A 21541-nucleotide genomic window follows, 5' to 3' on the forward strand; every position below is an offset into this window, starting at 1 on the left:
ATGAAGATAGACAGGTATGACAGGGCCCGTTGCGCGATTGAGCGAGCAAAGGAAGAGGTTGGAATGGAGAGATGGATGCGGATGCGGATGGCGCTAAGACCTGGATCCTGGCAGCCGCGGTCGCTTTTTTAGTGTGCGCGCGTGGTCTCTAAAAGAGAGGGCAAGTGCGGGGCTTATGCGGCGTGTATCAGTCTCCGCGCGAGGCTCAAAAGTGTGGAGAAGACGGGGAGACGAGACAGGGCGAGAGCTGAAGGAGGAGAGACAAGGAGAGGGAAAGGAGGGAAGGGGTGGGCGCGCAGAAAAATGATCACGTCTTTTTTCGGATCGTAGGCGGCGATGGGGGCGGTGTAAGGGGCCGCAGGGGAGGGGCGCGGGCGCTTGCTGGGTGGCGGGGGCGCTAAAGGCGGGCAGTGAGCAGAGAGTGAGAGCGGGCGTGGGGGACCGAGCACCTACGACAAGGCACTGTGGGTCCAAGAGCGCTTCAGAGCGCTTCAGAGCGCTTCGATAAAAAGAAGAGAGGCAGGCGCTGTGCTACACGTGACTGGGGGCTGCTGGCGGGTCGGTGGGAGCGTGGGTGACAGCGTGTGTGTGTGTGTGCGTGTGTGTGGAGGGGGCAGCGCCGGGTTTTGTGTGCGCGGGGGAGAGGTCAGGTGAGCGTTGCTCGGGAAGGGCCTGGGAGGGAGGGAAGGACGACGGGGGAAGAGGGAGCGGGGAGCGGGAGCCATCCTAAGAGCGGGCGGGCGAGCGAAGGGCGGTCGAGGCGTGGCGTGTCGGTCGGATCCTCATCCAGCCAGCCAGCCCCGATCAGGCAAGACCGCCAGCCCCCGCCCGTAACGGCGCGCCGCCGCGGGGCTCCCCGACGCCCTCCCCGCTCACGGCCCCGCTCTTGGCTCCCCGGCCCGCCCCCCCGCCAGTGCCTTATCTGCCTCCGCCGCCCCCTCCGGCTTCACCCGCTCCTAGGCCTCCATGTCGCGATGATAGCGAATCTCTCTCTATCTCGGTTTCCTCTGCTTTCTCTCTTGCGGCTTTTGCACAACTCACGCGATTGATTGCAGCGATCCGCTCGCGCGGCCGAACGTCTCTCGGCCGCCTCCTTCGTCCGAACATTCCCCTTCCCGCTGGACTTCCGATGGTCGTCAACCCCAAGTCGCGAGAACGAGCTCACGAATGAGTTCGCGCACGCGGATGCGTTCCTCGGATCCCTCCACTTTGATCCATTCAGTCCTCTCGTCCTTTCCTCATGACGACAACACGTCACAGAATACACGACACGGTGGGTGCCACGACGAAGCCAAGCACAATCGGAAAGTGGAGTCTTTTTTCTTTTTTTCAATACACTCCTCAGAGGCCCCCTTGTGCCTTGGGCCGCAAAAGTTCTATCTCTGCACCCGCGCCTCATTGCTTCGTAGCCTCACACTCCACTCGCTCTCGCGCTCAGACGCGCACACCGATCCGCAACCCGGCGCCATCTTCGAAACCATCGAGAAGGCCCTGGCAGCAGGGAACCGTCGGCGAGTAAAAAAGACGCGTCCTCGAATCCCCCGAAGGTTGAGACGTCGAAGCTCCCGGCCCGCAGCAGCTGAGCCTGGTCGTCGAAGGCCCGAAGCCTGCCCCACACCTCCCCACTCAGCACCCAGCGTCCCGCGCTCTGCACATCCCCTTCGAGTCCCTTGGCCCTCGAAACCCCCCACCGGCATCGGACGTCGACCGTTCGGACCAGCTCGGGCGCTCAATAGAACCTCACGCCTTTGACGCTTGCGCTTGAAACGGCGCTCCCCGCGGACTTGATCAGTGGGGCGTTGACGAAGGACGATACGACTGGCTGGCTGTTTCAGGCGATTATAAACTTTGATGTTCTCTTTTGGGCGTTAGATACATACTTCAACGCCCGAGTAAGACTTCAAGGGAGTGTTCTGCAGAGGGTGAAATGCCCTTCGTGGCGCAGCCATCAGATCTCATGGAACTTGGCCATGGGAGTCGCTGCACCGAGGAGCACGCGCTCAGCGCATCGTCCTGCGCCACCGCAACAGGCTCGCGTCCCTTTATGGACAATCGCTGCAGACCCTCCTTCGCAGTCACAGAACGCGCGACGATGATCGTGCCCTCATGGGTCAGCAGCCAAAATGATGACTGCAGATGACCGCGTATTTCGCGGCCGCCGCAGGTCGACTCCACACCCGCGCGCGCGTCCAGATGCACGCAGGTAAGTCGCCTTGCTGTACTTGTGGAGACACGCGGGCGTGCGGATCCCTCCGTGCGCTCGTGCCGCATTTCGTGCGGCGTTCCATGCGCCGCGTCAATCGACGCCATCCTGAGATCTTGAAGCTCGAGTGGTTGTGTCACATCTGGTAATCGATCGTGTCCGTCGTTCGCCCCCTTCGTCATCCGCGCGCGCTGTCAGCCAGCCTGCGGAAGCCTGCCCAGACGGTGGACGCGGGCTTCGAACGCACGGCGCAAATCGCGCAGGCAGATTGAGGCTTTTACTGTGATTCGCGCACTGCGCGTCAGATAAGCATGTGGAGATGGTCTCGCGTGTCACTGTGTCGCGCAATGTGCGATGCGCGTGCTTCCGTGCAATCGGCTGCACCGACCTACTGTGGTCCGGGAGCGAATCGATGGTGGAGGAGCAGTTTCAAGGGGTCTCCGACATAGGCAATAAACAAATCTTTTCCAGATGACGACAGCCAACCCAGTCTTCACGGCACCCTGCACACGACACAGTGCGCACCGGGGAGTCAGAGGGCCTTGCCCTGCCTTTGCTGAGCAGCTGGCTTCCATCTGCGGGCTTTGGGAGCTTCTGTCTCCCCTTACCTTTGCGTGTGTCCCAAAGACCAGAGTGTCAAGGGCGCGGTGCACACGGGAGGCCGGTCACTTTCTCCGTGTTGGGTCAACCGTATCGATCAAATCGGACGAGGTTGGGAGTGCACCGGGTCATGCGTGGAACGAGTGCGGGGGACGTGCTCCGCAACGCACACGGGATGGAGACGGAACTGCGGGCTGCTGCGGCCCGCTGCTGCATGCTGTAAATATTTCTATGTATAGCGCACTGGCACGGAATGGAATGACAGGATGTACGTGGAGTGGGTGCGGTGCGGGTTAGATGCCCTTGACGTCGTCGCCGCCGGCATCTTCTGTCACTTCTACAGGATGCAGCTGCCGCCATGCGGCGAGGCCTTCTTCGAATGTGCGCTCGGTGAAGTCGTTTCGCACGAGCGCGAACGTGACGCCTGCACGGGGCTCGGTCAGTGGGCTGGGCGCTGTGAGGCGTCGAGGAACGTGCTTGCCCAGCGCTTGGACTTCCTTGTTGCGGTGTTCGTCGTCGAAGAACAGCTGGGGCGCGCCGCGGGAGCTGGGGGTAAGCGCGGATATGGAAGGCGCAGGCGCGCACACTGACCATCTCGGAATAAGGGATCCCGGTCTTCTGCTGCAGCTTCCTGAAGTGCGTCAGCTTCGAGCCTGGAGCGAACGGGGCGTTAGTGAATTCTTTCGTCTTTTGCAGGGCGGGCAGAGGCCAGCGCCAGTGCTCAGACTTGCCGGGGTAGATCTCCATCTGGTCGAAGAACTCGATTGCGGGCTTCACCGGGCCGTGTTTGTCGCCCGCGCGCGGGGGGACGAGGAGGAGGGAGAGCGCCTTGCGCGCGCTTGATCAAAGGCGGGTGCGGTGTGATTCGAGAGGTGAGCGATCGATCGTGCATCGAGAAAGCGGGCGCGAAGGCAGCCGCGCGTCGTCGATCTGACTTACAGCTCTGGTGCGCTCGTGCGCGAGCAGGCTGCGACGATGACGCCGGCTGATTGGAGACGGTGCAGGATCTGCGGGACGTCGTGGTAGAAGCTGATCTTGTTGTCGTACCTGACGTTATGCGGCAGGGGCGCGGTATGTTTTAGATTGGGACGCTTGAAAACGGGACGTATAGGGTATGCACCGATCGTGGACTGCGTTGAGCTCGTCTCCTTCGCGCCTCAGAGGTGCTGAGAGGGCGACACGTGGTGAGTTGGATCCTTGGTATAATAGACAAATGTCATGCGCGTACGGGTAACGTGGGTATCTATCCAGAGAGGCCAAAGGGTATAGCTAGGTGTAGCTTCATTCGTCAGGACAAGCCACTGCTAATCAGCGTTTCGGTGAAGATGCCGTTTCAGCCACTCACTCGAGATCGAAGGCGACGAGCTTCGGGGGTCTTGTGGTCATGGGTGTCTCCTACGTGCCCAAGCAAATCGGTCGAGCAGCGGTGTGTGGATGTTCCAGTGGAGACGGTCGTCTCCGTCTAATCGTATCCGTGACTCGGGAAGGGCGCCTATGCGCCAGAGTCCTAACCCGGAATCAGGGCTTCGTTGGATCCTGCTAGGGTCAACTTCACGCGTCGATTTTCTGTGTTTGCGCGGTGAACGAGCTCTGGGTTCGATCCATGGCGGAATCGCGGTTCGAATACGTGAAGGGCTTCGAGCTCCCCGACCCGCTCCTGCCGGACACATACATGCTCATGCGAGTCGACGGGCACTCCTTTCACAGGTCCGCCCCCACATCCATCCATCCATCCATCCCTGCACGCCCCAGCCCCAGACCATCCACCGCCCCTGTCCATCCCTTGTCGAGATGAGCACGAGTTCATGCCGACGCGGGGATCTGCTGTTCTAGGTTCTCTGCAGAGCATAACTTCGAAAAGCCGAACGACGAGCGCGCGCTGCGCCTGATGGATCGCGCGGCGAGGGCCGTCATGGACGAGTACCCGGACGTGGTGCTCGCATTTGGAGAGTCGGACGAGTACAGGTGAGTCACCTCCCGCCTCTGCCTGTCCTCTCCCCGATGTGCACCCGCCGCACCCGCCGCGCCTCCTCACGCCCAACCCGGCTCATCGCTCCCATCCGCGCCTTCGCCCGCGCAGCTTCCTCCTGCGCAAATCCGCGGCCCTGTATAACAGGCGCCACGCCAAGATCCTCTCGACGCTCACGTCGCTCTTCACCGCCGCATACGTGATGCACTGGCCCGCGCACTTCCCGGACGAGCCGCTGCGCTACGCGCCCGCGTTCGACGCGCGCATCGTGCTGTACCCGTCCGCGCGAGCGGTGCGGGACTATTTCGCGTGGAGGCAGGCAGACAGTGAGTCCGATCGTCGTCCACGCCTCTCCGCCCGCGCTCTCGGTCTGCATCTGAGACTGATCGCGCGTCGCCCGCGCTCGAAGCGCACATCAACAACCTGTACAACACGACGTTCTGGGCGCTCGTACAACAGGGCGGGCTCTCGACAAAGGAGGCGCACGAGTCGCTGCGGGTAGGTACTTTTTCTGCGCTGACTCGTCTCGGGGCTATTCTGACGGCGTCGTTGCCTCGTCGGACAGGGGACGGTGTCGGGCCAAAAGCACGAGATCTTGTTTTCGCGGTTTAATGTGAACTACAACGCGCTGCCGGCGCGGTTCCGCAAGGGCAGCGTCATGGTGCGCGAGGAGGTGCGTCCGCTCCGTCGTGCCTCTGCGCCTCTGCGCCCGCCGTTCTCAGCGGGTGGGCCGACAGATCCCGGACGAGGAGCTCGTGGGAGTTCCTATGGGCTCGGTATCCGCGGCAGATCCCGTCGGCGAATCGTCGTCGGGCACGCAATCCACCAGCGAAAATATCGGCCCCGAAGGACATGCGACGAGTGCGACCCAGCCAGACACGCTCGCCGAGCGATCCCCGAGCGATCCCGACGTGCTCGAGTCCTCACAACCCGTACGTGCCGTCCCACCGACCTAGATGTGACCCGTGTCCTCATCCGCTCGTCGACCAGGACGCGCCACCCATGTTGCCCCAGGGCGCGGACAACAAGGGCAGCAAAAAGGCGCAGAAGCGGCTCGCGCGCGCGCAGGCCAAGGGGGCGGCGTCGGGCGCGCAGAAGAAGGACAGGGGGGAGAAGGGGAAGGCGCGGCGGACGCGCGTGGTGCTTGTGCATTGCGACGTTATTGGGGACGCGTTTTGGGACGCGCGGGGGTATTTGTTGGAGCCGTGAGGTCGCGCGAAGGGCGGTACGTGTGTGTGTGTATGTGTGTACGTATGGGCCGTGTACGGTACAAGTTGGTGACGGCGTCGGGCGGATTCGACGCTTGCGGTGTGGTCGGCGATGAATGGGATCCTGCAGTGGCTGCTATCCCAATATGTGAACGTCCGCTCGTCGCGTCGCGGTGGGAGGCACGAATGGAGACGGCGGGAGCGCACCGCTGCAGGAGGTCCAGCTCAAGGGCCGCAGCTGCGGTGCGGGCGGAGCGCACGCTCGACGGTGGGGGCAGCAGCGCAGCAAGGCGTTTGTGAAGAGCTGCGAGGCCGCCGCCGGTGTCTGCGAGATCGCGATGCGTGGTTGCTCGTTTATTCGCGTCTACGGCGGGAGAGCGAGTGCTGCCCTGCCCTGCCTTGCCTCATATACGCGGGCCGCCGACTAACATGGGACGGTCTGGGACTGAGAGAGCTGCGGACGGTGCATGGTGTGTCGTCGGGGCTGGGCAGTGCTGCGCGAGACGCGACGACACTCGGTACTCAGGCGTCCGTCCGATGTAGTCTCAACTCACCCTGCGTGGACAAACGTACTCAATTGCGACGACAAAAAAAATAGAACAGCGCGGAATAGAACATAAGAGAGCGGAGCGGACGGCAGGCACATCGCCCCATCAGCACTCGAATACTGAGACACACGCCGGGCGAGGAGCAGGTATCGCGATCCCTTCGGCGACGGCGACGAGTCGGCACACACGCGCACACACGCACGCAGTCACAGAGAGTCGTCGCATATTGCACGCACGAAGTATATTACCGCGCTCGCCGCGCTCGAGGGCCAAACCTACACTCCCCACCGCCGCGCCTCCTCTTCCAACAGCGCTCCATCGCCTAAGGCTTGGTCGTCGCCGGCGCGCAGGGCGGTCCACAGCTCTGCGACGCGCGCGCGCTCGGCGCGGCTCATGAGGAGGACGACGGTCGCGAAGCGCGGGGTGCGCGCGAGGCCGGCCATGTACGCGCGGATGTGGCGCGTGAGCGCGGGGGCTGCAGCTGCGTGGTGGTGGTGGTGGTCGTCGTCGTTAGCGGAGGGCGAGGGCGAGGGGGGAGGGGAGATGAGGGCGAGGAAGGTGGATAGGAGGGAGGTGAGGAGGGCGGGTTCGAGGGAGGTTTGGAAGAGGGCGGGGAGGGCGGGAGGCGGGATTTGCTGTGGGAGGGGCGGCGGGGGCGAAGCGGACGGAGCGGAGTCAGCGTGGGTTCGAGATCGAGGTTGGACGGAAGGGAGTCAGAGTCGTGAGCGGGGCCCGCGAGGGGGCGGATCGCGGGCGAAGAGAGAGTGGGAGGGGGAAAGAGAGGGAGAGGGGCGCACGCACGCATAGGAGCGCCCAGCGGGCGGCGACGTCGGGTTCGCGGTCCCACGCGCGCGTGAACGCGAACAGCGTCATCGGGGGCTTGGCCTGCGTCGTCGTCGGCGGAGGCGACGTTGTCGTGTGTGCGGGCAAGGCTAGAGAGGGTGGAGAGGCGGCGGCGGCGGCGGCGGCGGGCAGAGAGGCAGGGAAGAGCGTGTGCGCGCCCGAGGCGCGGAAGACGCCGCCGCGCGCGCGGGGCGTCTGCGTCGGCGAGGGCGAGGACTCTGCGGGTGGGTTTGGGCGGGCGTGGGCGGTGGGCGCGGACGCGGGTGGCGTGGCGGGGGCGGCTACGACGCTGGGTTTGGTGCTGTCGCGGGCGCGCTTTGCGTCTTTGAAGGAGGTGGGTTTGGGGGCGGGCGTGGGGGCGGGCTCGGGCTCGACGATGGTGATTGGGATGCGCCGGCGTTTGGGATTTGGAGGCTGGGGAGGAGCGGAGGTCGAGGTCGAGGGCGAGATGTCTTTTGGCTGCTGATCGAAAGTGTTTATTCGAACGGGGAGGGGAGAAAGGGGCCCACGCACAGTTTTTGTTTTTGCTTTTGCGCGTTCCTTCGCTGCGAGGGCGTCCACGCGTCTGAGCTCTGCGGCCACGGCGTCGTTTTGGGGCTGGAGGGCGAGGGCATTTTGAAGGTCTGTGGGCAGATTGGGCGGGCGGGCAGGCGTGAGGCGAGATCGGACGGGGGCGAGGGGGCAGAACGGACGGACCTTGGCGGGCGGGGTCGAGGAGGGAGAGGGCAGCGCGGGCCTGGGCGCGGCGGAAGAGGGCTTTTACGTTGTTGGGGCTGAGGGCGAGGACGCGAGTGCAGTCGCGCTCTGCGTCTTGGTGTCTGCGTGCGCGCGCGTGAGCGAGCGGGGCAGCGGAGGAGGAGGAGGGGGAGGGGCTCAGACTTGTCGAGCTTGAGGTAGGCGGCTGCGCGGTTGAGGGGGAAGGTGGGGTCGGAGGGGTCTGCGAGGATGGCGGCGGTGTAGTGGCCGACGGCGGCGGGGTAGTCTGCGGCGGAGAAGGCGGCGTTGCCCTGGGAGCGCAGGGGCGGGGGTGAGGCGGGGCCCGTGCGCAGGAAAGGACGGGGGAAGGATCACCTTTTCTTTCGCGAGCGCGGCGGGGGATGGCGCCATGGTGGTGGCCGTGCACAGGACAGCGCACCCACGCCCGAATGCGGACGAGCAGCCCCGCCACTGCCACAGCCGCCGTCGTCCATAAGCAACCCGGTATAATGCAGAGCCCCGTCACACATCGTAAGTGCACACCCGCAGTGCCCGCAGCCATGCACCCCGCACCCCCGCTCATCATCCCCGCCTCCTTCGCGCGTCCGCGTGCAGCGTCCCTCAGCAGAGACGTCCCCGCACCCGTCCCGCACCTCGTCCACACCCTCGCACAGCCCCGCACTTCCGTCCTCAGCATCTCCACGGACGGCGCGCGCATATACTCCGGCAGCCAGAGCCAGCACATCGCGGTCCGTCGCCCGTACCCCGTGCCCCGCACCCTGACCGCTCATCGCTTGTCCCCAGGTATGGTCCAGCACCACCTTCACCCTCGAGGCCACCCTCCGCGGCCACACCGGCAGCATCCTCGCCCTCGAGTACGCCAAGGACAGGCGCTGGCTCTTCAGCGCATCCGGTCCGTCCCGCCCTCCCCGCCCGCCCCCTCCATCTGCTGACCCCTCCCGCTTGCTTAGGTGACAGCACCGTCCGCGTGCGCCGTCCTGTCCCCCTCCTGCGCGATATCCCCTCTGATCGTCCGCTCTCTAGGTCTGGTGCACCCGCACCCTCGCCCCGCTCTACATCGTCAACCCCTACAACGACACAGACGCCGGCGACCTCTTCTCCCTCGCCTGGTCCCCGTCCCTCTCCACCCTCTACATCGGCTGCCAAAACACCTCCCTCCAGTGGTATACCTTTCCCGACTCCTCTGCCGCTGACTCCCCCCCTTCCTCCTCCTCCGGATCAGAGTCCACCTCCCCCCCTGCCGCCACCTCCCTCCTCTCCTCGTCCCTGCCCTCTTCCTTCGGAAGCACCACCCCCGCGGAATCCGGCACCTCCACCCCGACCGCAAAGAAAGCCCACAAGTTCTTCGACAGCCTCCCGCGCTACCAGCGCATCGCCTCACTCTCCGCCGCCGCCTCCTACACCTCCTCCTCCTCCCACGGCAACAACGCGAACGACGACCCCGACGACCCCGACGTCGTCGCCCGCGCCCGCTGGGGCCAGGTCTCCCAGCTCGACGTCCCCCGCCCAAACGTCATCGACTCGGCCCATTTCGGCTACGTCTACTGCATGGCCCTCTTGCCCAGCTCCAATCAACACCCACTCCAGCTCGTCACCGGCAGCGGCGACGAGACCATCAAGGTGCGCGCCGCGCGCCCCCGTCGATCTCCCGTTGACGTGAGCTCTTCTGTTCCCTAGCTATGGGAGTGCACCCCCGATCCGCAGCTCGTGCACACCTTTGACTGCTGCCACGGCGCCGTCCTCTCCCTCGCCGCCCGCGAGGAGAGCGTGTACGCCGGCTGCCAGGACGGTTACGTCAAGGTCTGGGACACCCTCACCCGCGCCCTCGTGCGCACCATCATCGTCCAGGAGGTGCGTCCCCGCGTCCGCGTCCTGTCCTGTTGATCGATGCGATCCGCGCCGCCGCAGGGCGTGGACGTGCTGTCGCTGTCCTTGCTCCAGTCGGACGTGTACACCTTCTCCGCCAACGGCCAGGTCAAGGTGCGTGGCGCGCGCGCCTCCACTCCGAGCACCGTCCTTGGACGACTGACTCGCGCCCGGGCAGCGCTACTCGGACACGTACGACTGCACGGCCTCGTGGCGCGCGCACGACGGCATCGCGCTCTCGTCGATCGTCTCCCGCGCGCCGGGTGCGGTGGGCGACGCGGGCTACGTGCTCCTGTCTGGCGGAAACGACGACACCGTCAAGGTGCGTGCAGGCCGATCGGCGCGCGATGCCAGCGTCCTGACCCCGCGATAGGTGTGGGACATCGCCCCGCCGCACGTGCCGCGCGCCGCGCCGGACGACTGCACGGGCGTGAGCGACGTGCTCGTGTACGCGCTGTCGAGCTTCGTCGCGCTCGCGAGCGTGAGCGCCAGCGCCGACGCGCACCGCGAGGACTGCAGGCAGGCGGCGACCTGGCTCGTCAAGTGCCTGCACCAGCTCGGCGCGGACACGCGCACGGTGCGTCGCCTGCGCCCTTTGCGTGCGTTGTCGTGCGCTGAGGACGCTTTGAATCGCAGCTGTCGACGGACGAGGAGCACAATCCCGTCGTGTTTGCGACGTTCGAGGGGACGGGGACGCAGGCGGGCAGGAAAAAGCCGCGGATCTTGTACTACGGGTGCGTCGCGAGCTCGGTCGAGAGAGACATTTCGCGCTCACGCCGCCGCCGCCGCCGCCGCCGCCGGGGGCAGGCACTACGACGTGATCGCCGCACCGCGCGACGGGTGGGACTCGGACCCGTTCCGGCTGAGCGCGCGCAACGGGTACCTGTACGGGCGCGGCGCGACGGACGACAAGGGCCCGACGCTCGCGGTCGCGTGCGCCGCCGCGGCGCTGCGCAAGGCGCGCAAGCTCGGCGTCGACCTCGTGTGTCTCGTCGAGGGCGAGGAGGAGACGGGCAGCGTCGGGTTCAGGGAGGCCGTGCGGCGGCACAGGGTGCGTGCGCTTCCGTTTTCCTTCGTCCGAAGCGGCGGGTCGTGATCCTGAGTTGGTGGATTTCGTGCGCAGGACTTGATCGGGCCGATCGACGCGATCCTCGTTAGGTGCGTGCGTGCGTTGTGTGTGGGTGCAGACGTGGGTTTTGTGTGGGTGCAGACGTGGGTTTGACGAATGCGATGCAGCAACTCGACGTGGATCGGGTGCGACACGCCGTGCATCACGTACGGCCTGCGCGGCGTGGTGCACTGCAGCATCGAGGTGCGTGGCGACGACCGACGTCCTGGTGGACCGCTCATCGAGGCGCGCGCACAGATCGCGTCGCACCAGAAGGATCTGCATTCCGGCGTCGAGGGCGGCGGGATCGACGAGCCGATGCAAGACATGTGCGTTTCTTTTCCTTGGTGGCCTAGGGACGAGTTGCGCTCGGTGGCTGACGCGCGCGCGCGCGCTCGTAGGGTCCAGCTGCTCTCGACGCTGATGGGGCGGGACAGGACGGTGCTCGTCCCGGGCTTCTGTGCGTGTCTCACGGACCCGCCGCGCCTCCATGCCGAACTGACTTTCGTTTGCGTCGCGCGCGGCTGACGCGGCCAGACGACCGCGTGCGCCCGCAGGACGCGGAAGAGAGGGAGCTGTTCAAGCGCCTCGAGGCGGTCACGCAGACGCCGGCGGCCGCGCTCGCGGCGCGCTGGCGCGAGCCGTCGCTCACGATCCATAACGTCGAGGGGTCCGGCCCGCGCAGTGAGTCTCTCTGCGCGCGCGCGGGTGCGGCGCTGACGTGGCGTTTTGTGCATCGCAGACCCGACGGTGATCCCGGGGACCGTGCGGGCGCAGGTGTCGCTGCGCATCGTGCCGGACCAGGATCTGGACACGATCGCGCGCGCGCTGTGCGCGCACGTGCGCGCGTCGTTTGCGGCGCTCGCGAGTCCGAACAGTCTCAAGGTGCGCGCGGCGGGCGGGCTCTCTGTGTGTGACCGCGAGTAGGGCGTGCTGACGAGTTTGTGCGTTGCGTGTGTGCGTGCGTGCGGTGACAGGTCGCGGTGGACCACACGGCGGACTGGTGGCTGGGCGACCTCGCGCACCCGTGGTTCCGCGCGCTGGAGGGCGCGATCCGCGACGAGTGGGGCACGGAGCCGCTGCGCATCCGCGAGGGAGGGGTGAGTGAGCGCGCCTGCGTCCGCCGCGAGCGACTGGCTCACCGCGGTTTGTTTCGTTTTCGCTTGTAGTCGATCCCGTCGGTGCCGTTCCTCGAGAAGGAGCTGAACTGCCCCGCGCTGCATCTCCCGATGGGCCAGAGCTCGGTGAGTCGCCACGGCGGGGGTTTTTTTTTTTAAAAAAAAGTTTACTACTGGGTAAATGCTGAGTTGGGCTGCCCGCGCGACAGGACCAAGCCCATCTGCCGAACGAGCGGATATCATTGACGAATCTGCGCCGGGGGCAGTCGGTCGTCGAGCGGTTCCTCATGGCCGTCGCGGGCGCGGGCGCGGGCACGCGCACGGCGGACACGCTGGAGCGGCGGTGATGCGCGTGTGTGGAGTATCGGCGTGGCTTGTTAGGTGCCGAGTAGATGTGTGTTGTTGTCCGAGTATCCTAAAAATATGCGCCCTCGCGCTTTCTGTAGGGATGTGTCGTCGCAGAGTCGTTGTAGAGGCTTCGACACGCTGTGTGTACTATGCAAAAGATTGTGTATTTCTGGAACGCTGTCTTAGTTGCCCGTATGCGGTTGTTCTCGCGCTGCCCGTCCCTCTCTGCGGCTCTGGGACGCGTTGGCGTCGGGCGAGTATTGCGCGCCACAGACGCGTCGATGTATCACGTGCGTTTGCTTACCAGCTGCCTCGACGCCGTCGGCAGTTTGCGGTCTACTCGTTTCTCTGAGCTGGCAACATCGCCGCGCGCGCAGCGGCAGCGCTGGCGGACGACGGGCTCGAAAGATTCTGTGAGTGCTTGTTTGTTCGTGGAGCTGACGTGTCGCCACACCCCCACTAGAGCACGGCCTGGGCCTGGGCAGTTGTCCACCCTGCGAAGGCGGCACGAGTTACCTGTGTGCCGCTACGTATCGGTGACCCTTCGTTGTTCCTCCGGTGCGTGGTGGCGCCCTACGCCGTCGATCGTGGCTTTCTGGCGGCACATCCTGCACAGCCGTGTGGTCGCGTCATGCCACCCGGGGCACCGCGCACGCTTGGACGGGTGGGTTTCGCCTCAAAACCCGCTCTTTGGGGGGCGCCTTCCTTATCGGGCCGGAACGTGGTCGCGCGCCACGGCGCGCCACCGCGCTTTGCACTTGACCTTCCTAACTGGGCAACTCTGGCCTTCCCTTTTCGGACAGTGGCGACCACCGAGTTACCAACAGCCACCTGCCCTTTTGGGCAGGTGTGTGCGTTTGGGCGTGTTTGGCTGGGTGGGCGCGCGCGTGGACTTGCTATAGAGGGTAGGTGTGCGCTCTGTGGGCGCGCGGTGACGCTTTTTGTCACACGGTTGCTGTCACACTCGTGGCAGGGCTTTGGGATCGCATAAAACGCGTCTCTTTGCATGGGTAGCTACTCAGTTCAATTCCGCCCCCCGCTCGCGATACCTCCTTCCAGCCCTCCGTCCCCTCAGACGCGTCTTCTGCTGATCCGCTCGCCTGACACACTTTCTACGCACACATACACACACTGCCCCCTCACACACTCCACTTATCCTCTCATAACTCTACGATGCAATCTGCTCAGTCCGCGCAATTCGTCGACTTTGACGCGACACTCATGCCACAGGCCGAAGAGCAGCCCACCCTTCGCGTTGTCCCGGTACGTGACGCGTCGAGATGCCACGGCCGGCGGGTGTACTCACCTTCATTCCAGCGCGGTACATGCCCGCATTGTTGTTTCAAAAGCACACGCAAAACCGACATGGGCCGTCACCTCCTGAGGCATTCTACGGAGCCCAAGTGAGTGCCGTCTTCGAAGCATGTTTCGTCGGTCTGACGTCGTGCACAGACGGTTCAAGTGTCCTTACCCCAACTGCGATTACGCAGGGCACCAAAAGTCGAACCTGGAGACGCATATCATGAAGCAGTACGTTGACGCTCCTTCTCTGCGATGCCACTGTCGCTCAGTCGCGTCTTTCATTTCAGCACTGGAGAGAAGCTACCGTGCCCCGAAGCGAATTGCGACAAGACGTTCAGCGATCGCAGCTCGCTCAGCAAGCATCGCAAGTTGAAGCACGGGCACGTTCCGCATCACACGGCGGAGTATCGCGCAGCTAGGAACCTCCCCGCCATCGAGGGCGATGAAGGGGCTCGTCGCACCCAGTCTAAAAGGAAGTCGCGGCGCGCGGCTCCCTATTCCACTTCGGCCCCCTCCTCTTCGTCCAGGCAAGTGCGCGATCCCGTCGCGTACGACCACAGTGAACCCGGCCCCTGGGCGATTCTCAAGCGCGAGTCACAGTCGCCGCCTCTAGGTTTCTCGCCAGTGTGGGCCGCTGGGAGCTCGGACTCGGACTCGGATTCGCTCTGCCCCGAACAACAGGTGTCTCGCTCGTGTTCCGCCGTCTACTCGTCCGCCTTTGATGCCGCATCTCATGGGCTCAACGCGTATGGCTCTGGTCTCACTGGCCAATCAGGCGCTCATGGCAACGCTTTCTGGATGGCTCCGTCTGTTGGGTACAGTCAGCCCTCTTCATCGGCCTCGACATCGACGTTTGCACCAGCGCGCTCACACAGGGACTTCTCCACTCCGCACTCTGCTGAGCCGCCCATGTTCTACTCGAACACTGACGCAGACGTACAGCAAGGGTGGCCGATCTGCGAGGACTTCTCTGACTCGCCCTTGCTCTACGATATCGAGGGCCTCTCCGTGGAGGAAATGATCGCCTACGGCGCGCTTGCCTTTGATCCTGCGCACGCACCGGCCGGTGGCTTGGGAGGCATGGAGCTCGGCGTCCCTGCTCTGGCCGTGTCTTTTACCCCGCCTCAGCCATACTCCGCGCCCTCTCCCTCTGATTGGCAAGCGCAGACTTCCTCGTTCTTGTCGGGCGACGTTGTCGTGCGGCCCCCGACCGCGCTCGATGGTACTGTCGTACCGCAGTCACTCGGGTTCGCGTCTTCGTCTCCGGCTCCGTCTTGCTATTCGGACGACTCGCTGGGCTCTCCTAGCGTCACGCTCAGACGCCACCTGGAAGGCATGACTGCCTATGGGCCGAATGGCACATTCTTGTGGTGAACATCGACCTTTCTCGCCGTCGTCGGCATCTGGGAGACTCGGATCGGGGACTTGCTACGTTATCCGTATTTATTTTCCTTTCTTTTCTGCCCCGTTGTCGTTTACTATTGACCAAGCTTGGGGACTATGCATACACTCTTCATCATCTATGGGCCTCTGCCCTCTCATCTTTTCTCATCTCTCATCATTTCATCTCATCATATCATCTCATCCTCTTATATCACCTCATCTCTCATCATATCGCATATCTCTTCCATGGAACTCTCTTCGTTTTTCCTGGTGGAATTAGATCGGGCGTTGTAGCTTACAGTGCTATATTTTTAGACATATGTTCCCACCCATCTCCATATTTGTTCGCATTGGGGGAACAGCTCCGAACAATACAATTTGTACTATCACAGCACTGCATGAACTGAGGGTTGGTCGCTGTGAGATTCCTGCTTTTATAGCAAGTCGTGACACCCTCGAGCTCAAGGCTGAGTGTGCCCGGGTAAGTACCGTGGGGACGACTTTGGTTTACAGTGCCGGACACCTAAACACGGTAAACTAGCTAGCGCCCGAATGGGGGTTTTTTAATGCCAAACCGACTTCAGAATCAGACTGAGGGAGTCAAAATACATCCAAAAACATCCTTCCGGGGTTTTTCCCACGAGAAATGGGGGGTGGCCAATATTTTACGCGGCGCCGGGCGGGAACGGCGCACGACCGAAAAAAATTGAGATCATCTAGATTTCTGAGGCATTGGTGTTATGCTGATGCAACATTGCATCTACAGACATTATTGTGCGCGGTCCGGCCCTCCTGTGCGACTTCTGCTTGCGCACGGCCCATTCAGCAGCTTTCCCGGTCAATCCCATACGGTATGCATCCATAAATCGCCACGAGCGATTGAAGAGCCGACGAATGACCTCAACCGGGCAGCTATCGAGACTCGCGGGCAACTTGCTTCGCAGTGTCAAACTTTACCTTGTAGACTTCCCGATACCTGTATTTACACCAACCCCAGTACTACAGAAATATTAATACGCTACGTGTGGATCCCAGCTATTAAGATCATCCCCTTCATCTTCAGTATTGGAAGGATTCCCAATGGCTGACTCTGCATTAGGCTCCTGATTTCGGAGGCCATCTATATTCCTTTTTCTTTTCTTTACCGGGAGGGCGACCGCGGCGGCGAGGGTCAGACATGATGTTTAGAGTATCACGTGCAATAGATTGTTTATTTTTTTCTGCCCAACACACATTCATTTTTGACAAACCAATGCTACCATCAGCCTCAGCAGCTCAAAAGGAGTCGATTGGCGCTTTTTTGGTGAATTTCCCACGAGAAATAAGGGGTGGCCAATATTTTGGGTACTTTTTTTCCCTTAATAGGCATTTTTTTGAGGAAACCGCTCGTGCAATTTTCTCCGGAGCACATTCAAATTACTCTATAGGTGTATCTGCATCTATTCCAATACCTCAGGTAGCCGTAAGAAATGACCATCTAAATTTACCGTGTTTGCGTGTCCGGCACTGTAGCCACAGGGCGACGCCACCCGATGCACGACTCGGACACGCGAGTGAGATCAGGTGACATTGTCTCCAGGTCACGCGCTCGATTCCTACACCAGTTTTCTCCGTCTCGGCGAGTCCCTCAGTTCTGATGTCGACCACCGCTCGCTCCCTTTCCTGTCATGCCCTCCGTTCTTTCTCCAACCGTGCAACCCACACAAGCAACCCCGCTGCGCAAAAAGCAGCTCCTCAAACCCCTCGGCACACCAGTACCATTGAAGAAGAGGACGATAGCCTATCTAGACGACGATGAACACCACCAGCCTCTCAATGGCTTCCCTGTATCGTCACCCTCCGGACGCGGTAAAAAACGCCAAAAAATCAAGGCGCTGCACAATCCCCAGTCGAATGGGCATGCGAAGGGCCCAACAATACAGGAAGTGCGCGCGCAATTGCCCATCGCACAGGGTGAGAGCCTCTGCGCGCCTGCTCGCCGTCGCATCCCCCGCCGTTAACGCTCTGGATAGGCAGGAGCGCGATAGTCCACGCGATCGAGAACAACGATGTGACCATCGTCCTCGGTGAAACGGGATCCGGCAAAACAACCCGTAAGCGATCTCACCCGTTCGCGCTTCTGCCCATCTCACCATGTCCTCGCAGAAATACCCCAATACCTCCTGGAATCGCAGCGCATTTCTGGACAGATCGCCATCACGCAGCCCCGTCGCGTCGCCGCAACCTCGCTCGCTGCCCGCGTATCGATGGAACAAGCCCGGCCGCTCGGGACTTTGATCGGATACGCGGTGCGTTTCGACGAGTGCTCGAGCCCAAAAACGCGCGTCAAATACCTTACGGACGGCATGCTCGTTCGCGAGATGATGATTGACCCTCTCTTGAGGAAATACGGGGTGGTCATCGTGGACGAGGCCCACGAAAGAACGCTGAGGACCGATTTGGTCCTGGCGAGCTTGAAGAAAATCCTAAGGGAACGGAACGAGGGGGTAGACGGCAAGGGAAAAGCCAAGGCCAAGGCAAACCCGCTGAAGGTGGTGGTGATGTCGGCCACCCTCGACGCCGAAAAATTCAGTAAGTTTTTCGACAAGTGCGTTGCTTTTCGTTATCCCGAACTGGACCGAGAATTCACGAGGCATGGGTACATAGTGCCAATGTGCTGTACGTCAGGGGGCGTATGCATCCTGTGACGATCTACCACACCGCGACGAGCCAAAACGACTACCTGGATGCGGCCCTGCGAACATTCTTCCAGATTCATACCGACCAGCCACCAGGCGATGTTCTTATATTCTTGCCAGGTTCGCTTCTCTTGCTGTGCATGTCAATCTACACCCGCTCATGTGATTCTCAGGACAAGAAGATATAGAGAGCCTGGAATCGTCCATAACTACTTACGCTAACCAACTGCCTCAGAATGTGCCCGGCGTGACGCTCTGTCCCTTGTACGCGTCACTTCCAAATGCGCAGCAATCAAGAGTCTTTGCTCGTCCGCCCCCAGGGACACGTAAATGTATCCTGGCGACGAATATAGCGGAGACGTCGATCACGATCCCTGGCGTCAAGTATGTTATCGACACAGGCAAGCAAAAGGAAAAGAGGCACATAGCGCGGGATTCCGGGGGTGGTAAGTACGGCATACACCTCTTCCTTTACCACCACTCATTGCCTCCCCTCACAGGCTTTGACACCCTTCTCACTGCTGATATAACAAAATCTTCTGCCATGCAACGTGCTGGCCGCGCTGGCCGAGAAGGAAAAGGGTATTGTTTTCGCCTTTATACTGAGGATGCGTTCAATAGTATGGCGTTATCGTCGGAACCGGAGATTCGCAGAAGCAGTCTTACCTCTGCGGTTCTGCAGCTCAAGTGCGTCGGTCAAGATCTAGAAACGCTCGAGTTTATGGATAAACCTGATCCCGAGTCTAGTCCGTCTATCCACGCATTTTCGACGATTTGAAGCTGACCGTCTATGTTTTATATCAGTCGGTGCCGCATTGAGAACCCTATGGTTGTTGGGCGCGATAGATCCATCAAAGAGGCTCACGAATTTTGGGCGTTCCATGGCAGCGTTTCCCCTGGAGCCTCAATACGCTGCAATTCTACTTGCGTCCGTCGAGCAGCACAGCACATCGGAAGTCATCTCCATACTTTCGCTCCTCTCCGCCTCCGCTCCTCTCTTTCCCGACTCTTCGTCGCAACGAGACTCCGCCGCCTCTGCTAGAATGAAGTTTCGTCACGCGATGGGCGATCATCTCACCATGCTTAATGTGATGTTAGCCTATGACGGACTGGAGAAGGGCGATCGGCGCGAATGGTGCAAGCGTAATTTTGTCAACGAACGAGCGCTTCGAGAAGCTGTGGACATCAGAAATCAGCTCAAAGACGTGTGCAAGAGGAATGGCATGGACTGGAATCTGCGATGTAACGGCGAGGAGTGGCCTATCTTAAGGAGTCTAGTGCGCGGACTGGTGCAGAACGCCGCACTCTTGCAACCTGACGGGTCATACAAGCAAGCGATGGGGCCATCGGTGCGTTCACGGCTGAATCACCCTTTCGATAGGCACCGAGTCTAAACCTTATAAGCAGATCATCAAGATACACCCAGGGTCCTCGCTCGCAGATAAAAAGTCCGCGGCCATTTTTTACGACGAACTGGTGAGTGTGTGCGCCCAGCCAGAAATCGATGAGCAGTTCCTGACCGATGTATACAGGTGTACACAACGCACATATATGCTCGCGGAGTTTCTGCAGTGCCCAAGTCCTTCATCTCTGACGTCCCGTTGCTTGCAAGCTCGCGACGAGGGACGCAATGAAGCGTGTTTTCATGTGTTGCCAATTCTTTCTACAATAGCTCGTCGTGCACTCGTCTTGCGTTGCAAATGAGCAATACAGTGGTGTCAGCTGCCAACGCATGAACACATTCCGTTCACACCGACGTTATTCTTCTACCCTTGTTCGTTCCTACAGCCTATATCTGCCTACAACTCCCAGCCGGCGAAGTGCTGATCGAACATCGTAATTCGCTCACCCCGTGTGATGTAGCTTCTCTTCCTTCCATTGAGCTGCTTTTTTCAGCATGAGACGGGTTTAATGAGGGATATATGAATGTCTGATCCCAACGGTGGCTTTAGGACGACTCAAGGCTCAAGCGTCCGTCCGCCATTTCATGTCCATGGCCAAAGCCTACAAGATCGCTGTTACTGACGAGGACCTTGCATTGCTCAAGCGAAAGCTGGAGTTATCTCGGTTTCCGGACAAACTCGAACAGGCAGGCTGGGACTATGGCGCTCCCTTGACAGACGTTAAACGGCTAGCAGCCAGGTGGAGGGAGGGCTATGACTGGAGGAAGTATGAGGCGGAGCTGAATATGCTCCCTATGTTCACAAGGGATATCGTCGTGGACGATCATGGCTCTTTGAACATCCACTATGTGCACTAACAAAGTATGGTCGACGGCGCCATACCACTCCTCTTCGTTCACGAGTGTGCGTGACCGTATCAGCTGTCCTAATAACCCTGTGGTTGACGTGTATCAATTTAGGGCCTGGGAACTTAATTGAAAGTTCGAAAGATCCTTCCCGCTTTTGACAGCGTCGTCGCCTGATCACCCGAGCTTTCATGTAGTCGCCCTTAGCTTACCAGGCTACGCTTTTTCAGATGCACCACGGAAAAAAGGATTCTCGGGCCCTTAGTATGCAGAGGTTTGTTCCAGTTCGTTAATTTGCTTGCGGCTAATTGATGATTGCGTAGCTCGGACATAAGTTGATGCTTGCCATCGGATACGAAGAGTATGTTACTCAAGGCGGGGATTGGGGGCACATTGTGAGTTGGCTTTCAATACCTTTCCACATCAATTCAGTCCTAACCAACCAGCTCAGATTACTCAGATTATGGCGTTTACCTATGGGCCTAAGAGCGTCAAAGCTTGGCATACCAATTGCCCTGCGTGAGTCGTCGACTTCACTGCAGCACCCGCTCGCTTGATCGTCTACACACTCTACGTCCTCAGGGTAATGTCACCACCACGTCTGTTCTCTAATCCTCGTGCCTTCCTATCGCATCTATTTTCTCGCTACACGCCACAGGAGAGCTCAGCCCTCCGACGTACGGCATGGTTTATATTAGATGGACGGGGATACATGCACCAGCAGTCGACGCAGCCGCAAACGCTGGGATATTCCCTCTCCCATTGGCCTCCTAGCCTGGATATACGAGAAACTCGTGACTTGGACAGATGATTACCAGTGGGGGGATGACGAAGGTGAGCGTATAGCGCTTGCTCCAAAGTGTGCAAGCAATGATGTGTTTGGCCAGTGCTCACATGGGTCTCAATCTACTGGTTCTCCCATGCTGGACCAACTGCGGCTATCTGTATTTATCATGAGGTCGGTACAGCCGGAGGATTCCTCGCCCCGCCACGTCTTGCGATCCCTATGGGTGTTTCTTATTTTCCAAAGGAGATTTGTCCCGTGCCCCGAACGTCAGTCGTCCTTTCTCCCTCGGAATTTCGTCTGATTAAACCCCACACCGTCCTTGTGAACAGATGGCTACGCATCATCGGGAACACGTCTTTGTGGCCTCGCATTCTGAAGGCGGCCATTTCCCCGCATATGAGAGGCCGAATGAACTAGTGGGTGACCTGCGCAAGATGTACGCGCGTGGTGGGCCGGCATACGGCGTTGTTCAGGGCAAAGACCGTTATTGAACGCCCTCAACTTTTCCAAAGCGCAAGGGCGCATCGGAGTCCGGATGAAGTAGGTTACTCATTCTCGACATAAGAGCCGATTGTACGAGTAGGCGATAATGTTCACTCCACTAAGGACAGGGCT

General features: G+C 61.0%; 10 protein-coding genes across 10 annotated transcripts; 6 read left to right on the forward strand and 4 right to left on the reverse strand.

The window, feature by feature from the left end:
• Nucleotides 1–173: 173 nt before the first annotated feature.
• On the reverse strand, nucleotides 174–725 carry HETIRDRAFT_451671 (uncharacterized protein; the record flags this gene model as incomplete). Its single annotated transcript, XM_009548310.1, has 2 exons — nucleotides 174–449; nucleotides 543–725. 2 exons carry the CDS (start codon nucleotides 723–725, stop codon nucleotides 174–176), a joined length of 459 nt encoding a protein of 152 aa, XP_009546605.1.
• A 249-nt stretch (nucleotides 726–974) lies between these two features.
• On the forward strand, nucleotides 975–1765 carry HETIRDRAFT_451672 (uncharacterized protein; the record flags this gene model as incomplete). Its single annotated transcript, XM_009548311.1, has 4 exons — nucleotides 975–1000; nucleotides 1056–1273; nucleotides 1346–1515; nucleotides 1577–1765. 4 exons carry the CDS (start codon nucleotides 975–977, stop codon nucleotides 1763–1765), a joined length of 603 nt encoding a protein of 200 aa, XP_009546606.1.
• A 162-nt stretch (nucleotides 1766–1927) lies between these two features.
• On the forward strand, nucleotides 1928–2475 carry HETIRDRAFT_451673 (uncharacterized protein; the record flags this gene model as incomplete). The annotated part of the gene is made up of 3 exons (XM_009548312.1): nucleotides 1928–2110; nucleotides 2137–2203; nucleotides 2402–2475. The coding sequence occupies 3 exons, from the start codon at nucleotides 1928–1930 to the stop codon at nucleotides 2473–2475; spliced, it is 324 nt and encodes a 107-aa protein (XP_009546607.1).
• Nucleotides 2476–3096: 621 nt separating this feature from the next.
• Nucleotides 3097–4189, reverse strand: HETIRDRAFT_418029 (uncharacterized protein; the record flags this gene model as incomplete). Its single annotated transcript, XM_009548313.1, has 8 exons — nucleotides 3097–3227; nucleotides 3285–3330; nucleotides 3395–3456; nucleotides 3535–3641; nucleotides 3743–3850; nucleotides 3924–3969; nucleotides 4032–4072; nucleotides 4149–4189. The coding sequence occupies 8 exons, from the start codon at nucleotides 4187–4189 to the stop codon at nucleotides 3097–3099; spliced, it is 582 nt and encodes a 193-aa protein (XP_009546608.1).
• A 217-nt stretch (nucleotides 4190–4406) lies between these two features.
• HETIRDRAFT_384464 (uncharacterized protein) lies at nucleotides 4407–6123 on the forward strand (the record flags this gene model as incomplete). The annotated part of the gene is made up of 7 exons (XM_009548314.1): nucleotides 4407–4510; nucleotides 4637–4768; nucleotides 4884–5098; nucleotides 5182–5270; nucleotides 5338–5445; nucleotides 5510–5704; nucleotides 5763–6123. The coding sequence occupies 7 exons, from the start codon at nucleotides 4407–4409 to the stop codon at nucleotides 5979–5981; spliced, it is 1062 nt and encodes a 353-aa protein (XP_009546609.1). The 3' UTR covers nucleotides 5982–6123.
• Nucleotides 6124–7819: 1696 nt separating this feature from the next.
• Nucleotides 7820–12701, forward strand: HETIRDRAFT_154741 (Metallo peptidase M20; the record flags this gene model as incomplete). The annotated part of the gene is made up of 19 exons (XM_009548315.1): nucleotides 7820–7832; nucleotides 8683–8816; nucleotides 8872–8980; nucleotides 9422–9708; nucleotides 9766–9939; nucleotides 9997–10068; nucleotides 10133–10276; nucleotides 10328–10531; nucleotides 10591–10688; nucleotides 10762–11005; nucleotides 11078–11112; nucleotides 11191–11266; nucleotides 11321–11391; nucleotides 11464–11522; nucleotides 11600–11746; nucleotides 11805–11947; nucleotides 12040–12162; nucleotides 12232–12306; nucleotides 12390–12701. The coding sequence occupies 19 exons, from the start codon at nucleotides 7820–7822 to the stop codon at nucleotides 12525–12527; spliced, it is 2346 nt and encodes a 781-aa protein (XP_009546610.1). The 3' UTR covers nucleotides 12528–12701.
• A 184-nt stretch (nucleotides 12702–12885) lies between these two features.
• HETIRDRAFT_434334 (uncharacterized protein) lies at nucleotides 12886–13650 on the reverse strand. Its single transcript, XM_009548316.1, has one exon. The coding sequence runs from the start codon at nucleotides 13534–13536 to the stop codon at nucleotides 13102–13104; it is 435 nt and encodes a 144-aa protein (XP_009546611.1). The 5' UTR covers nucleotides 13537–13650; the 3' UTR covers nucleotides 12886–13101.
• Nucleotides 13651–15929: 2279 nt separating this feature from the next.
• On the reverse strand, nucleotides 15930–16136 carry HETIRDRAFT_317863 (uncharacterized protein; the record flags this gene model as incomplete). Its single annotated transcript, XM_009548317.1, has 1 exon — nucleotides 15930–16136. A coding segment is annotated over one exon (207 nt), but the record flags the coding sequence as incomplete, so codon positions are not given.
• Nucleotides 16137–16880: 744 nt separating this feature from the next.
• HETIRDRAFT_154739 (uncharacterized protein) lies at nucleotides 16881–19618 on the forward strand (the record flags this gene model as incomplete). The annotated part of the gene is made up of 10 exons (XM_009548318.1): nucleotides 16881–17039; nucleotides 17103–17166; nucleotides 17226–17306; nucleotides 17359–17800; nucleotides 17860–18011; nucleotides 18065–18337; nucleotides 18392–18637; nucleotides 18696–19240; nucleotides 19299–19367; nucleotides 19424–19618. 10 exons carry the CDS (start codon nucleotides 16881–16883, stop codon nucleotides 19523–19525), a joined length of 2133 nt encoding a protein of 710 aa, XP_009546613.1. The 3' UTR covers nucleotides 19526–19618.
• Nucleotides 19619–20804: 1186 nt separating this feature from the next.
• On the forward strand, nucleotides 20805–21529 carry HETIRDRAFT_146198 (uncharacterized protein). Its single transcript, XM_009548319.1, has 3 exons — nucleotides 20805–20973; nucleotides 21027–21192; nucleotides 21256–21529. The coding sequence occupies exons 1-3, from the start codon at nucleotides 20838–20840 to the stop codon at nucleotides 21341–21343; spliced, it is 390 nt and encodes a 129-aa protein (XP_009546614.1). The 5' UTR covers nucleotides 20805–20837; the 3' UTR covers nucleotides 21344–21529.
• Nucleotides 21530–21541: the final 12 nt, after the last annotated feature.

Source organism: Heterobasidion irregulare, assembly GCF_000320585.1.
Source record: "Heterobasidion irregulare TC 32-1 unplaced genomic scaffold scaffold_05, whole genome shotgun sequence".
Classification (NCBI taxonomy): Eukaryota; Fungi; Basidiomycota; class Agaricomycetes; order Russulales; family Bondarzewiaceae; genus Heterobasidion; species Heterobasidion irregulare.